General features: G+C 59.2%; 2 protein-coding genes across 5 annotated transcripts; both read left to right on the top strand.

Moving 5' to 3' along the window:
- Positions 1-238: 238 nt before the first annotated feature.
- On the top strand, positions 239-6,369 carry EBI3 (Epstein-Barr virus induced 3). 4 transcript variants are annotated; one of them, XM_059720014.1, is made up of 8 exons: positions 239-595; positions 871-941; positions 1,908-2,035; positions 2,932-3,177; positions 3,476-3,593; positions 3,879-4,057; positions 4,615-4,778; positions 5,258-6,369. In XM_059720014.1, the coding sequence occupies exons 2-8, from the start codon at positions 931-933 to the stop codon at positions 5,408-5,410; spliced, it is 999 nt and encodes a 332-aa protein (XP_059575997.1). In that variant the 5' UTR covers positions 239-595; positions 871-930; the 3' UTR covers positions 5,411-6,369. The 4 variants fall into 4 exon arrangements, with proteins under 4 accessions (XP_059575997.1, XP_006278751.3, XP_019340943.2 ...); XM_006278689.4 differs by having other exon boundaries at positions 241-595; positions 1,936-2,035; XM_019485398.2 differs by lacking the exon at positions 871-941 and having other exon boundaries at positions 243-595; positions 1,936-2,035.
- Positions 6,370-6,867: 498 nt separating this feature from the next.
- Positions 6,868-14,023, top strand: YJU2 (YJU2 splicing factor homolog). Its single transcript, XM_006278688.4, has 8 exons — positions 6,868-6,961; positions 7,088-7,188; positions 7,532-7,676; positions 8,140-8,274; positions 8,752-8,933; positions 9,499-9,619; positions 10,608-10,773; positions 11,796-14,023. Exons 1-8 carry the CDS (start codon positions 6,938-6,940, stop codon positions 11,912-11,914), a joined length of 993 nt encoding a protein of 330 aa, XP_006278750.2. The 5' UTR covers positions 6,868-6,937; the 3' UTR covers positions 11,915-14,023.
- The last annotated feature ends 98 nt before the right edge of the window (positions 14,024-14,121 follow it).

Raw genomic sequence — 14,121 nt, 5'->3', positions numbered from 1 at the left:
TGGGGAAGGGCTGGGGCTGCAAGTAGCCAGGGGAAGCCGGTGAGTCTCTGGCCTGCTGCGACATGGTCTCCTGGGAGAGATTCACAGGGCAGGAGGGGGGTGCTGGTGCTCCTGGGTTCTCCCAGTGCTGGGGGGTCACATGGGAAGGAGTTTCTCTCTGAGGCCCAGGCAGGAGGTTTCTGAAGCTGTGAGTAATGGGGAAGGCTAGAAAAGCCCCCGTTGGCTGCAGGCTCCCACAATGACCCCAGCCGCTGTGCAGGATCAGGGCCAGCCCCCATCTGTTCAACCACGGCTCCAGCCTGCTTCAGCCCCAAGGGATGCCCCGCTTCCCCAGCCCGGGGGAGCCTCAGACTCACTGAGCCCACCTAACCGGCCTGCTGGGCTCCGCAGTCCCTCCCTGCACCATCCCAGCCCCCCGCGCCCACAGGCTGAGGTGCTGGAGCCATCCCCCAACACGGGAACCTCCCAGCGGGTGAATTTCCTGCGCTGGCGTGCGAGGAAGTGCGCGGCAGCAGCCCCAAGGTCAGCAGGATTGTGCTTCCCAAGCAGAGACACTGGCAGCTCCTCTGTCTGGACACCCAGCTCCATGAGCCCGGTAAGTCCTCCCTTCTACCTTCCTACGACTTCCAGGGCAGCAGCTGGGTTTGGGGGGCCTGCTTGTGGGGAGCATGGCATCGCCTGCAGGTGCTCCCTTTCACACCTACCGCTTGGGGACCCTGGTGCCAGGCTGGGGGGAGCCATTGTGTCGAGCAGGGACAGCAGGGGAGGCCTGTCTACACTAGGGCTTAGGGCTGGGGTGGGACTGTGAGGAGGCTGCTGTGTCAGAGACCTGGATTCAAGTCCCAGACTCCCTCGGGTGGGTCTCCTCAGGGGCCCCTGGGTTTCAGCCTGCTACCTGTATGAGGATGATGATCCCCTCCTGTGCCATGGATGGAGCCCAGGTAAGTGTGAGCAGCTCACAGGGCTGGGGACTGGCCACAGACCCATAGCCCTGCTGCCCTGGTGCTGCCCTCGCCCCATTCATCCATGCCCAGCCCCAGTTCTTCTGAAGCACAGACCACAAAGCCCTTGAAGGAGGTTCCCCATTACCCTGATGGGAAATCTGAGGCATGGGGATGGGGGTCTTGCCCAGGGCCACCCAGCAGAGCGGTGGCAGAGGAAGAACCCCAAACCTGGCCGGTCTGTGCCTGTTCTTTCCATTGCACCACACTCCCCCTGCACCCCTCCAGGCCTGGTTTCTCCCTGCCCCACTGAACTCCCGGGCAGACAGCGCCACCCGCCCCATCCCTTGAGCTGGCACCTGCCCCATGGGTGATGATCCTGGCACTTTGGGGAAAGCCCCAGGCCTGGGCTGCAGCTGCCAGGCAGGGCAGTGTCCCCTCCAAACGCCCCCCCGCCCCACTCCCCTTCCCTCCCCCAGCCTGGGAAACTCCCCTGAACTCATGACACTGCTGTTTCCCTATTCCCAGCATCACCCTGTTAACCCCTCAGGGGATGCCCCAGCTGAATGCTAGTGCAGACAGAGCGCTGGGGCCTCAGCCAGGGATGGGGTTAAATCCCCCTCTGGCCCATGCCAGGTGGGGCTGGGGCAGGTAGTGCCCTTGGAAGCCCCTGGGGTGGCACTGGATGTCACTGCCCATGTCGGCCTGGCCCAGCTCTATGTCTCCTCCGCTGGGAGTCACTGCGGACCCTTGGGGGACACTAACCCCAGCCAGCCCCAACCTCCCCAGCCAGCTCTGCATGGCTCATGGAGGCAACTTGGGGCTGGCACTGCCCTAGCAGCTTCCTCTGGGCACCTAGCGCATGCCAGGGCAGCTGTGCTGGGACCGTGGCCCGTCGTCCCCTGGGAAGGACCCTTCTCCCAAGAGCTGGCTTTTCCCAACCCCTCTGACATCGCTGGGGCCAAGCCGCTGCCCCTGGCTGCTCTTTCTTCAGGCTCCATTTGGGACATCAAGGATGAGGTGGACGGTGCAGGTCGTCCTGGTCCTGCTGACCTGTCCGGTCTTCTGCATTGCTGATAGCGCCACGGAGGAAGGTAGGAGAGGCAGCACGGACACACGTCCCCAGGACCTTCCTGGCAGAAGGGCCCAGCACACAAGTGCCCCATTGAGCCCTGGGGCCTGTCTCCACCAGGGTCTGGGTGCAGGGGATGGGGGCTCCTGTAGGCTGGAAGCCTTTATGGCTTGGTCCTAGCCAGCAGATAGCAGCTTGTGACATGAGGGCTGGGGCAGCAGCAGGAGAAGGCTGAGAGCAGAGCTGTGTTGTCAGAAGCGTAGCCAGCTCTTGGTTAGGAGGGCCAAGGAACCCAGGAGTCCTGAGTGCTGCACTGCTGTGCCCTGCTGCCTCTGGGGGCAAGGCACTAGGGCGAGGTGCGCAAAGCCTCCAAGGCCTTTGACCCGGTGGAGAAAGGCAGAGGCAGCAGTGCCAGCCGGGACCTAGCGGGCATGGCGTAGTTAAGGAGGGTTGACCGCTGCACTGGGGCAAAAGGCAGAGCAGGTTTGCACCTTTCTAGACTGGTTGCATCAGAGCTGGGCAGCATGAGCTTCCTTGAGCAGGGGGCCAGACCTGCAAAGGGGCTGCAGGGAGCAGAGCTGCCCAAGGGAAAGCTGTGACCAGAATCCAAAGGGTGGGGAAACGGGGAAAAAAGAGGGGCGCTGCCAGGAGATGCCAGGGGGTAGAGAGGGAAACACACAGCCATTAACCCCTCCAGGGACCCAGGGCTTATGGAAGCTAATCCAGGTAATGGGATAAGAACCAGTAGTTTCGGATTAGACCACCTGATCCGGTCCGGGGGCATCTTCTTGTTCCACAATTTCCCGTTCCAGTTCACATTTCAAGCGTCGTGGTCCAAGAAGAGCGATTAGCCAGTGAGGGTGGGTGGGGAGCCACAATCCAGTTCAGTTGGCAGTGACAGCCCCGTCTCTGCCCCAGACCCCTGGCCCCTGCAGCACAGCGCACTGGGCTCCGACGTGCTGCTGCGCTGTGCGGTGCCCGCTGGGGCCGCGGGCGTGGAGTGGCGAGTGAACGGCACAAGCGTGGCCACAGCCCTAGATGTGCTTGTGGCCACCGAGGATGGGCTGGTGCTGCCCAATGCCAGCCTGGCGCAGGAGGGCGACTACAGCTGCCACCACCCTGCCAGCGGTGAGGCCCTGCGGAGGATCCGGCTGCGCCTGGGCTGTGAGTGAGACCTGGGGTTCCCTCCCATTTGGGGGGAGGGGGGGTCTACCCCTTCCCCTGCCCTCACTGTGCAGGACCCCTGGGTTTGCTTTTGGCATTGGGGATTGAACCCAGGCCCTCTCTGAGCTAAGAGACCGCTCAGGGGCTGGACAGGCTCATCCACCTGGTGCAGTCCAGCCAGAGCCAGGTTGCTGCCTGCAGGGGTGGGGGTGATGGGCTGCAGCAGGGCTTAGCTCCCTGGGGGCACGTCGAGCTCCTCTGCCAGCTGGGGTGATGCCCAGGTCTTACCCCCCTGCAGTGCCCCCTGGGAAGCCTGCCATTGAGTGCTGGGCCATCAGCTATCCCCAGACAGTCAACTGCACCTGGAGCCTGCCAGCTGATGTGCACCTGGACACAGAGTTCATTGCCATGTACAGGTGAGAGGTCTCTCACTCCCAGGGCTGGGACTCTGCTGGAGACAGTGGGGGACACCCTGAAATCAGCCCCCAGGGGCATTCAGGACCCCCGCACCCCAGGCTTAGACTAGGAGGATGTCCCCCATCTCCAAGTCCAGACCCCAGGCTCATCCCAAAGAGCCATGTTGGCAAAGCCCAAGGAGAGCATTGGCGCACTGAGATCTGTGAATTCATGACACTTGTGGCAGTGCCCACCCCCCAGCCAGCCACTGCCAAGCAGTGACCTACACCCCTCCCACCCCCCAGGCATGGCGTGTGGGCCAAGGGGGGAGAGACTGAGTGTGTCCAGCCTGCAGCCGGGGCCAGCAGCTGCTCTATCAACGATGTCCAGCTCTTCTCCATCACCCCCTACGTGTTGAACATCACGGCTGTGAATCCCCTGGGCACTGCCACCAGCCTCTTCCCCTTCATCGTGGAGCATATCAGTAAGAGTGCTTGAGGCATACTACTGCAGGCAGGGTGGGAAGATGGTGGGGAGGTACTTCTTAGAACAGGGTGGGTAGGCTAGTGGTTAGAGCAGGGGCGGGGGGTGAGGAATCAGGGCACCTGGGTCTATTCCCACTGCCGCCATCGATTGGCTGTGTGACCCTCACCAAGAGATGGGGGAGCAGAGCAGAGCAGTCCAGTGGGGACGGGGGCCAGGACCCCTAGTCCTAGTCCCAGAGCTCCTGGTGAAACGTGGCACAGCCAGGACTCCTGGGTTCAGTTTCCACTACCTACCAGCAGCGCCCCTGAGCTTGGTGGCCCTGGGGAAGGGGATGGGGGTGGGGAGGCAGGTACAACAGCCAAGCACGGGGCACCAGAGCAGGGCAAGAGAATCCAGCAGCTGGGGGGCGCTGGGAGTCTGTGGGCGGCGGGCCCAGGACATGAGCCCCACAGAGCACTAGTTGCTCAGCTGGCACTGCCGGCAGGGGTGCTGAAAAGCTGGCGCTGCCCACCTGGCCCTTGCTGTGGGTATCAGGGTCTCTGTGTGCTGTGATAGTTCGGCCGGACCCCCCTGAGGATCTGCAAGTCTCTGCCATCCCCAGTGAGAGCAAGAAGCTGCTGCTGGAGTGGAAGCCACCTGGGTCATGGCCGCTCCCCGAATACTTCCCCCTCAAGTACCTGATCCGCTATACCAGGCAGGGGACTGGCAGCCCCCGCACGGTGAGTGCCAGCCATGCCCTGGCTGCGGTGGAGGGTCTTAGGGGTGGGATCGTGGATGGTATGTGGCTTCACTGCCCAGTGCTGGACTCCTTATGGTAGCAGGTGACCCCGATCTCCCTATGGGGGTTCCTACAAGAGCACCTGGAAGACAGGATCCATGCCCTGCATCCTATAGCTCTCATGGGGACCCCTCTCCCTCCTCCCATCACGTGCATTGGTCCCTAACCCACTACAGGGCCCCAGCCCTCCTCCAGGCCAGCAAGCTGGAGGCTAGGGGTGGTGTCCCTCCAGAGCAGCTCCCCACTAAGACTGGCTCTTGGGGAAGTGATTTGCCCTGGATCACAAGGTGAGGCTCTGTCAGAGCGAGCTCCAACTCCTGACTCCCAGCCCTGCCTGTCCCCACCAACCCGCCCCTGCCCTGTGGCCTGGCAGGATCTGTGGGGCAGCTGATTGAAGCCTAAACCCTTCCCTCCCCTCAGATCGGGCCGTATGAGCAGACATCCTTCATCCTGACCGGCCTGCGCCCGGGGGCAATCTACCACGTGCAAGTGGCAGCCAAGGACCTCACAGACTACGGGGAGTACAGTGCCTGGAGCCCACAAGCCTCGGGGACCCCCTGGAAACGGCGCTGAGGAGGGGGCAGTGCTGGGGCCACCGGGAAGCCTCTGGGGTTCAGACAACTTGCTTTTGCCTTTGCATTCAGGCCCCTGGGTTCAGCCACTCACCCAAGAGCCAGTCCAGGTGCAAGGACAGGCTGGGACGAGGTTTCTGGTGCTGTAAAACTCCCCTCTTCTGTTCCCATCACTCTTTCTCCACCCCAAACCTAGGGCCCAGCTGACTCACATGCCTCATTCTTGGCCCCCGCAGTGGCCAAAAGACTTTTGCCCACACTGTCTGGTTCAGTGGAAGGTTCCTGCTATTTGGGCAGGTGCCATGCACAGCCTCCTCCAGACTGGGCTGAAATGCAGTCACGTTGGCTGTGGGAGACACCACTCCCTCCCTGCCATAGCACACAGCCCTTCACTGATGCTGCATCTCCTTTGGAGCTTAGGTCCCCCTGACCCTCTTCCCAGCCCCTGTGCCTGCTCCTCTTCTGTCCAGGTCTCTCCCTGCCCTAGAACAGATGCCCTGTCCCTGCCCTCAGTGCCAGCCCCACCACCCCACCCCGATTCAGACCCTACCAAGACAATACCCAAACAGGGCACTGAGCTCCTGCCTCTGATAGCCCATGGACTAGTGCCTGTGACCCATGCAAGTATTATCTGTGTTCGCACTGGATTAATGATGACCATCAGCTGATCTGGGTGACCTATTTACATGCTGCTCACTGCCTTACCAGGACAGCAATATAAGAGCTAGCTCGCAACCTGATTTCCTATAGGTAAAGCATTTTGTAATCAAGACACAATATGATTAGAATAACTGTAATATTCAAATAATCCTGCTCTGAAACACGCACTTTTTAGCCAGGAAAACTACAAAGCACCAGGTCTAGAATTATTCCAATATTCTAGCTCTTTAATACAAAGTATGTACTGCAGAGAAACAAATAAGGCAAATTATCTGAGAAATATATTGCATTTATATGGCACTGTGGTTGGTCTTCTGTTTCTTTCAGTATTTGGGATATAGTGTCAATTTGCTAGCTACTGCCTTTCATTTGTCATCGGCTTTCCCAAGAAATGGATAACATTCAAGAGAGAAAAAGTATCCTGTTTTAAAATAGCTCCTTTTATTGCAACGTAGAATGGGGCTTGGGCTGCGTTGGTAGGAGCGTTGCCAGAAGATTGAGGGCAGTGATTCTTCCCCTCTGTTCTGCATGGGCCAGGCTGTGTTGCTTGGGATGTTTGGCCCTAGAAGTGCTGGACCAGGTTGCGAGCAGGCAGAGTATCAGTGGGGCCCAGGAGCCTGGCAGCCCAGCCCAGCCCGGGGGAACCAAGCGCAGCCGGAACCTCCTCCCCGCGCTGCGGCGTGCGGGCGGACCGCTTGGCTTGCAGCACGCGGGAAGCCGGGGTGGTGGTGATGGGCAGCGGCGCGAACCAATAGGAAACCAGAATTCCAGGCCTCGCCCTTTCCCAAGCCAATGCGGTGGGGGGGAGGGGCGGGAGCGGGATCCCGGAAGTGCTGCAGGGCCGGCCAGGGAGCGGAGCGGCGGCAAGATGTCGGAGCGGAAGGTTTTGAACGTGAGTCCGGGGCCTGGAGCAGGATCGGGGCCGGTAGTGGGGCGAGGGCTTTTGACCTCCGCGGGGGGTGGTTCAGCCCCGTCCCACGGGCGCGGACCCTGCTGAGGCCTCCCCTCGCCCCCGCAGAAATACTACCCGCCGGACTTCGACCCGTCGAAGATCCCCAAGCTCAAGCTCCCGAAGGACCGGCAGTATGTGGTGCGGCTCATGGCGCCCTTCAACATGCGGTAAGAGCGGGGCCGGGCGAGCCCGTCCCTCTCGCCTCGCCTCGCCTCGGTGTCTGGAAGGAGACGCCACCGGGGCCTCCTTAGCGAGGGAGGTGTGCGCGGGTTCCCCTCGGCCCCGAGGTGAGTGCGGGTGCTGTTCCACCGGAGCGGCGCTGATCAAAACCAAACGGGAAAGGACATCTCTGCTGCTTTTCTGCCGTGTGCGTTCGGGGTTCCCCGAACCGCCCTTGGGAAGCAGATTGCCGGGTGGGCGGCGGGTTCAGGCTGCCTGTGCATTAGTGAGGCTCTTCCCTCGCTCCTGTTCTTTTATTCGTGAAGCCTTGCGAGCTCTCTCCCTCTCCAGGTGCAAGACGTGCGGGGAGTACATCTACAAGGGCAAAAAGTTTAACGCCCGCAAGGAGACGGTGCAGAACGAGATGTACTTGGGGCTCCCCATCTTCCGCTTCTACATCAAGTGCACCCGGTGCCTGGCGGAGATCACGTTCAAGGTAAGGCCTCTTGGCCGTTGTGTCTCGTCTGGACTTGTTGCCGGGTACACTGGTGAGATCGGGGGTGTTGGGAGGTATCCGTTCTAGCCCCTGAAGGGGGGGCGTTTCCCCACCAGTTGCTGTTATAACATCAGATTTGGGGGTTACGCTGATTGAAGCATGTTCCCTTTCTAACAGTCCGATTTTTATAAGATCAGAGCAGGGCACTAAGGCAGCCCAGCTGTGTTAGGCGGATGGTGAGCATTTCTAAGCTGTCAGTGATCTTTCCTTTTGGCAAGAGGAGCTGCTGGAGCAGCGGTGTAAATAAAGCAACACCAAAGGGATTGCGTCACTTTGAAATGCAGATGAGCTGTTTGTAGTCAGCCCTGAATGGTGTTGGCTGTGACTGGCACAGAATATGCCCAGAGCACATGGTACATGTCCAGCTGTTGCCTTATCTTGCCCTCCGCCTTGCTTTCCTCAGACAGATCCTGAGAACACGGACTACACCATGGAGCACGGAGCCACACGCAACTTCCAAGCGGAGAAACTTCTGGAGGAGGAAGAGAAGCGAATGCAGAAGGAGCGGGAGGAAGAAGAGCTGAACAATCCCATGAAGGTATCAAACGCACCCCCCTCCAGCAGCCAGGTGGCCCCTAGCTCCTGCCAGCATGTTATACGAGGGAAGGCAGCTAATACCAGACCTGGTACAGATACTCATCTGTAGGAGGTGCCGTCTGAGTTCTGCAGCCCTATGGAGCTGACACAGATGGACAGTAACTACGGTCTCTGCTGCGAGCAGGTTCTGTCCTGCCCTAGAATGAATGACAGGCACTTAAGTCCTGCAAACTAAGCTCTTCATAGTCTTACTAGCATGTGCCCACTGCTCCTTCCAAGGGCTGTGCTGAACCTTGGTGGGGGCGGTCAGCATTGCTTGTAAATTAGGAAGTCTCAAACCTGTCCAGCTCCCTGGGCAGGATCTGGACCACCAGGAGCCTCCCAGGTTGAATCTGGGCTCAGTGCGGTGAGCAGCAACAGGGCAAGCAGCAGCACAGCTCACTCAGTGCTTGAAAGGCCTTCCTGCTTTCCTCGCCAGGTCTTGGAGAACCGCACCAAGGACTCCAAGCTGGAGATGGAGGTTCTGGAGAACCTGCAGGAGCTGAAGGAGCTCAACCAGCGGCAGGCGAATGTGGACTTTGAGTCTATGTTGAAGCAGTACAAGGAGTATGAGGAGGAGCAGAAACGCCAGGAGAAGGAGGAAGACGAGCAAGAGCTGAAGTGAGTAGTGGGAGTCTGCACTCTGGAGCCTGCCCTATTGCCACTGCTGGGGTTGGCCATCGTCTCATCCTTTGCAGCCAGAAGTGTGAAGGGGCAGCACTGCAGAGATCTGAAGCAGTGGGGCTCATACTGGGGGATGCTGCCACCTTGAGTGAGCAGTGAGGAGAACCAGCGTGGCTGGTACCTGAGCTGTCCAGAAGTGAGTGCTGCAGTCCAGACCTGGGAGGCTGAATTTGTCTTGGAGGTGGCAGCTCTGGAGTTGAACGATATGCGGTTGAATCGGGCTGTGGGAACAGCCCCTGAGGCTGTGTCTCTGATGGAACTAGATGGAAGGAGGTCTCTGTGCTGTCAGTCTCATGCATTGCTACAGCATTGAGCTTCACTTTAAAAAAGGGGATGGGGATGAAGTGTGGGTCAGATTGCAGGATTGTGGCAGTGGGGGAGGGACTGTGCCCATCAGCTCTGTGGCAACTGCTGTCCCAGCTCTGTTGCCCCCGAGCAGTGTGTAGGTGCTTCTCATGGGGCAGCTCCTGCCACCTCCCTGGCTGACCCCCTCCCTTTGCAGAGCGATGTTGGAGGAGGCGGAGAACCGGCGGTTGTTGCAAGATTCCGACTCGGACGAGGAACCTGCCCGAGTGTCCCCGCACCCAGCAGCAAAACTGAAAGCCACAGACTTCCTCCAGGAGGTAAGTGAGCCCAGGGCTGGGCCTTCCCTTGCGGCTGGCTTGCAGGGGCTGATTCTGGGAGTCCACAGTGCTGAGCCCCTGGGCAGGTAGGCACTCACCGTGTGTTTCAGTCCTCAGCTCAGGCAGCAAGTTGTCCCAGCTGGATGTGAGCTGCAGCTGCAGATCCACCCTGCTGGCTTTGCCCTGTTCTCTTGACTTGCTCAGGGGGATGTAACAGCAGGACAGTTGTCCCTTCTCCTGTCCTGCCTGTTAAAACCTGACCTAGCGACCTGCTTCCCTGGCACAGATATATGACATAGGCCAGCAAACACTGCCTGAGCCTGTTCTCCCTTCTCCATCGGCAAACAGAGCCAATCTGAGCTTTCAAGGTTGCCCAGGCCAGGCTGGAGTTTCATAGATATTAGGGTCAGAAGGGACGTATTAGATCATTGAGTTTGACCCTCTGCCCTGGGCAGGAATGAGTGCTGGGGTCAGATGACCCCAGCCAGGTGTCTGTCCAATCTCCTTTTTAACACCTCCAAGGAAGAAGACAGCACCACCTCCCTTGGAAGCTTATTCCACGTTTTGGCAACCCTCACTAAAGAATTTTTTCTTGTTGAGCTGGGAAATATTCTTTATCCCAACATTGATCTTTGGAGCCCTCCAGTTCCTGGTGAGTTGTATCCACCACCCCATCCACCAGCAAATGGGAGATCATAAAAGCCTTACTGCTTGCAGCTCATCCTGCTACCACCAGCTTGTGCCTTTTGACTAGCGTCTCTTCCGTGCTTCTTTTAAATGCTCCAAGCTGTAGGGATGCAGCCCTTGGGAGAAGGGAGGGAGGCAGTTGTATGGATGGAAAGAAAAGGTCCCCCAAATGCTGCCTCTAGGCAGCCAGCTTGGAACAGCCTTTGCTCTCTGGTGCTGTCTTGCAAAGCCCTTCTTTACCCCCAACCCTGCTGCAGCTGCTTGGGGGACAAAGAGCATGAATCTGTTCTGTCTTCTGCAGGACACTGAGCCCCAGAGCAAGAAGCTGAGGGCAGAGAACTGGGAGAAGAGTGTGGGCAAGCTCAACAGCAAGCCCCAGCTGGCTGGGCTGGTCACGGTGAAGAAGCAGAACCCAGGCTCAACTGTTGCGAATGGGAGGGGGAAGCTGCCAGCACTGCCAAGCACAGGTAATGGCAGGCAGCACTCTGGAGGGCCAGTGGCCAGGGTCTCAGTGGGCTGGTGTCTCCCCTCCCTGCCACTCAGCCATCACAGATGCCTGATGAGTCCCCACAGCAGGTGGGATGGCTGATTCCTTCCTGAGCTGGCTGGTTGGGGCTATAGACACTAGCAGGTTAGCTGTGGGTCCGTGTGCTTGCGTACAAGCCCTGCCGTGACATCTGAATTCCCTGTGCCATTCTGAACCACAGTTCCTTTGGTCTTGGGGTGGTGAGCCCAGGTGTCTGCCAGTCCCATGGGTAGGAGGGCACCCCAGATCTAGAGCTAAGCTCCCAAGAGCCATTCTTGGCCTGAGTCCTTTAGTGGAGGTGGCACCGTACGTCGAAGGACCCGGTTAGCGCTGTCTTGTCATTCCCACCTGGCCCCATAGTTCCCTGGAGTGTTTAATCTCTGTCCCGAGCTGCCATGTGATGTTTGGCTGTGTTCCATGTCTGAGGGGGCTGCATTCTAATAGGGTTGACAACGCTGGCCCCATTCCTCATTTGTGAATGCTGGGAGGGGCCACGTGAGACCAAGGATCACTGCTGATCCAAGCACTGAGCTTCACGTATGGCCGAGAAGCAGGAGTTTCTCCTGCCTTGCACCCTCATCAGCCCCTTTCTCCTGAGCACATGTGCAGAAGAGACCCCTACCTACTGGAGGTCCCTGTGCCTGACTGCCCCCTCCCTCCCTTCTGCCATTCACTGACTCCTTTGAGCCTAAGAGGAGACGGGGCACCCCAGACATCTTGCTGTTCTCTCCTGTCACTGCCAGGGGGCAGCAGGAGAACCTTGGAGATCACCCAAGGCTTCCCTGGGAGGTTAGCTTCAGACTGGGTGGGAAGAATCTTTCTTGTAGCCGGCCCCTGCTAGCAGGTGCTGGGCATGGGCTGGGCCTCGGGGACAGCTGCTAGCCCAGGCTGCAGCAGGGAAGCCCTTGGGGAGGTCCAGCAGTGGGGATAGGCAACTGACCAAATCTACTGTTTGGCTCCTAGGTGCTGGGAGTTGGAGTGTTCCCTTGCCTGCGGGGACCCAGCCCGCACCAGCAGCCCAGGGCTCTTCCCTCAGCTTGCTGGGGGCTTACTCGGATAGCGAAGACAGCCCCAGCGACTGACCCAGAGTGGCTCTGCTAAGATCCTGCCCGCTCTCCTTTTGCTCCCCTCCCCCAGCCAATGAGAGGGGCACAGTTGGAAAGTGCAGGAGGACTGGGATTACCTTCCCTCACCCAGCCCGCACTCAGCTGCCCTCTGCATAACAAAGCTGACCATAGAGTTGGCTTCCTGTAGCAGAGAGCGGCCCAGGCCATCTGCACATGCCGCTGACCATCTGTAATCAGAGCGGCTCTCCCTGCCTGGGAAGAGCCTTGCTAATATGCTGTCATGTTGCAGCATGCCTTCAAAGTGGGCCCTAGAGCACGATCGCCGCCAGGCATCTCTGTATTGTCATCCACCTACCCCGGCTCCTGTCAGCCCGGTGTGAGTGATGGCGACACCAGCAAACCAGCCCCCTGGGGACGCAACTCTATTAGAGGAGACAACTGCTGCTTGTCAGCGTCTCCACAGTGAGCTTCCTGCTGTGGGTTTTGGGGCAGGGGGGATGGGAGGGAGATGCACAAACCAGAGCAGTCCAGCAGGGCTGAGCCCTAGATGCCACCAGCTGAAGCTGGGATCTGTCACCTGTGCTTTGGCAGCTAAACTGGGTGGTAATGGTAACAGCCATGGAGTTCCCAGAGAGCTTAGCCTGCCTCTGCCCGTCACTGACTGCCCTTCCCCATGCTCTTCTTTTGACCACCAGGCAGCGTGAATGCCTCACTGTCCACATGGGCCACCTGAGTCCTAACCCAGTTCACTCTCAGTGCAATAAAGGGCCCTGGAAGAGGTTTCTTTCCCTGCCCCCATCCTTCTCTGTCTCAGTGCAAATCTCATTGCTAGCTGGAGCAGGGAAGCCTGAATTCTCTGGCCAGGTTGGAATGTGACCGTCTTGCTTGGAGAGGCAGCAAGTTACTAAATCACCTGGCTGGGAAGCCTCTACGTCCCTCCCTCAGCGCCAGTGATTAATAGCGTCCTCCATGTCTGCGCTGGTACTAGTCTAGCTGGTGCTGGGGGAGTATGGGGTGCGCTGTGCTGACTGAGTGTCCTCAGCAGAAGTGGCTTCTGCTTCCCCACCCACCCTGCTGCAGCATAAGGCAAACCAAGCTTAGAGCCCTCTCTTCCTCCCCACTTAAGCCCCATGTCCTCTACCAGCAGCTCCACAGCAGCACAGCGCAACACAGACCCACCTTCTCCCCCATCAGCCCTTGTGCCCCCTGGCCCTCTGCAGTCATGGCCATGCCCATGTTTCCTCAGGTTGCCCGGCAGCGGATGCTCTCCAGCATCTCCTCACTGTGCCTGCATCCAAGTCCCTCTCCCCTATCCAGAAGTCCCCTTAGGGGCTTGTGGCTAAGGTGTCTAGAGATGAGACGTGCTGCTCAGGAATGCTGCTAACCTTGGCTGTGCTGCCTTGTTGCTCTGTGCCTCCATTTCTCCATCTGGGAAAGGGGCCATCCTGGCTCTGACCCCCAGGAAGCTCAGGGCTACAAGGAGTTGGAGAAATTGGAGTAGGATTAATAGGCATTTAGGACCTGGCTCTGCTGCCCAGGGACTGTGGTGCCTGATGGCCACAGGGTGCATTAGCACAAGGTAGAATAGCAAGCAGGGGCAAAGGAGCAGGATCATGCCCTTGGCTGGGTCAAGCCCTTGGCAACTCTCACACCCGTGGCTGGGTCAAGCCCATGTGCTGGGCAGGGCTGAGGCCTGGTATGTTGTCTCTTTCCCACCCAGTTGCAGAGCACAGCTCCTCTTCCCTAGCTGCTGCCAAGGTGATGCGCTCCCAGTGCCACCAGTGATGAGCTCTGGCTCACAGCCCACAGCAGCCCCACTACCCACAGAGCCCTGGATCCAGGGACAAGAACCCAGTGTCCCGGTGACATTCCCCATCTCTGGGAGCCTGGGGATAAGATCACCCCCTCCTGGCTTCCCCTCTTCCACCCTCTCAAGTGCTCCCTGTCCCTGCTGAGCCAGATAAGCTTCCTCCTGCTTCTTCCCAGCCCTGTGGGTCAGCAGCTCCTTGGGGTTCAGCCCCATGTCACAGGCCCTTCCCCCTGGTGCTGATCCTGGCAGCGCGACCATGTTGCTGCCTGTTGGAGGCGACTGGGCCACCGTAATAAATTGGACATGTCAGCGCCGTTTGCTTCTTCATCTCCTTTCATTACCTGCAGCGGCAATTCATCTCCTGGCCCGGGGGAGCCGGCGCTGCTGGAGGGGGGGGGGATGATGGAGTGGG

Source organism: Alligator mississippiensis, chromosome 16 (assembly GCF_030867095.1).
Source record: "Alligator mississippiensis isolate rAllMis1 chromosome 16, rAllMis1, whole genome shotgun sequence".
Taxonomy (NCBI): domain Eukaryota; kingdom Metazoa; phylum Chordata; order Crocodylia; family Alligatoridae; genus Alligator; species Alligator mississippiensis.
Note: the sequence above shows the minus strand (reverse complement) of the source record. Positions and strands in the feature narration are given on the sequence as shown.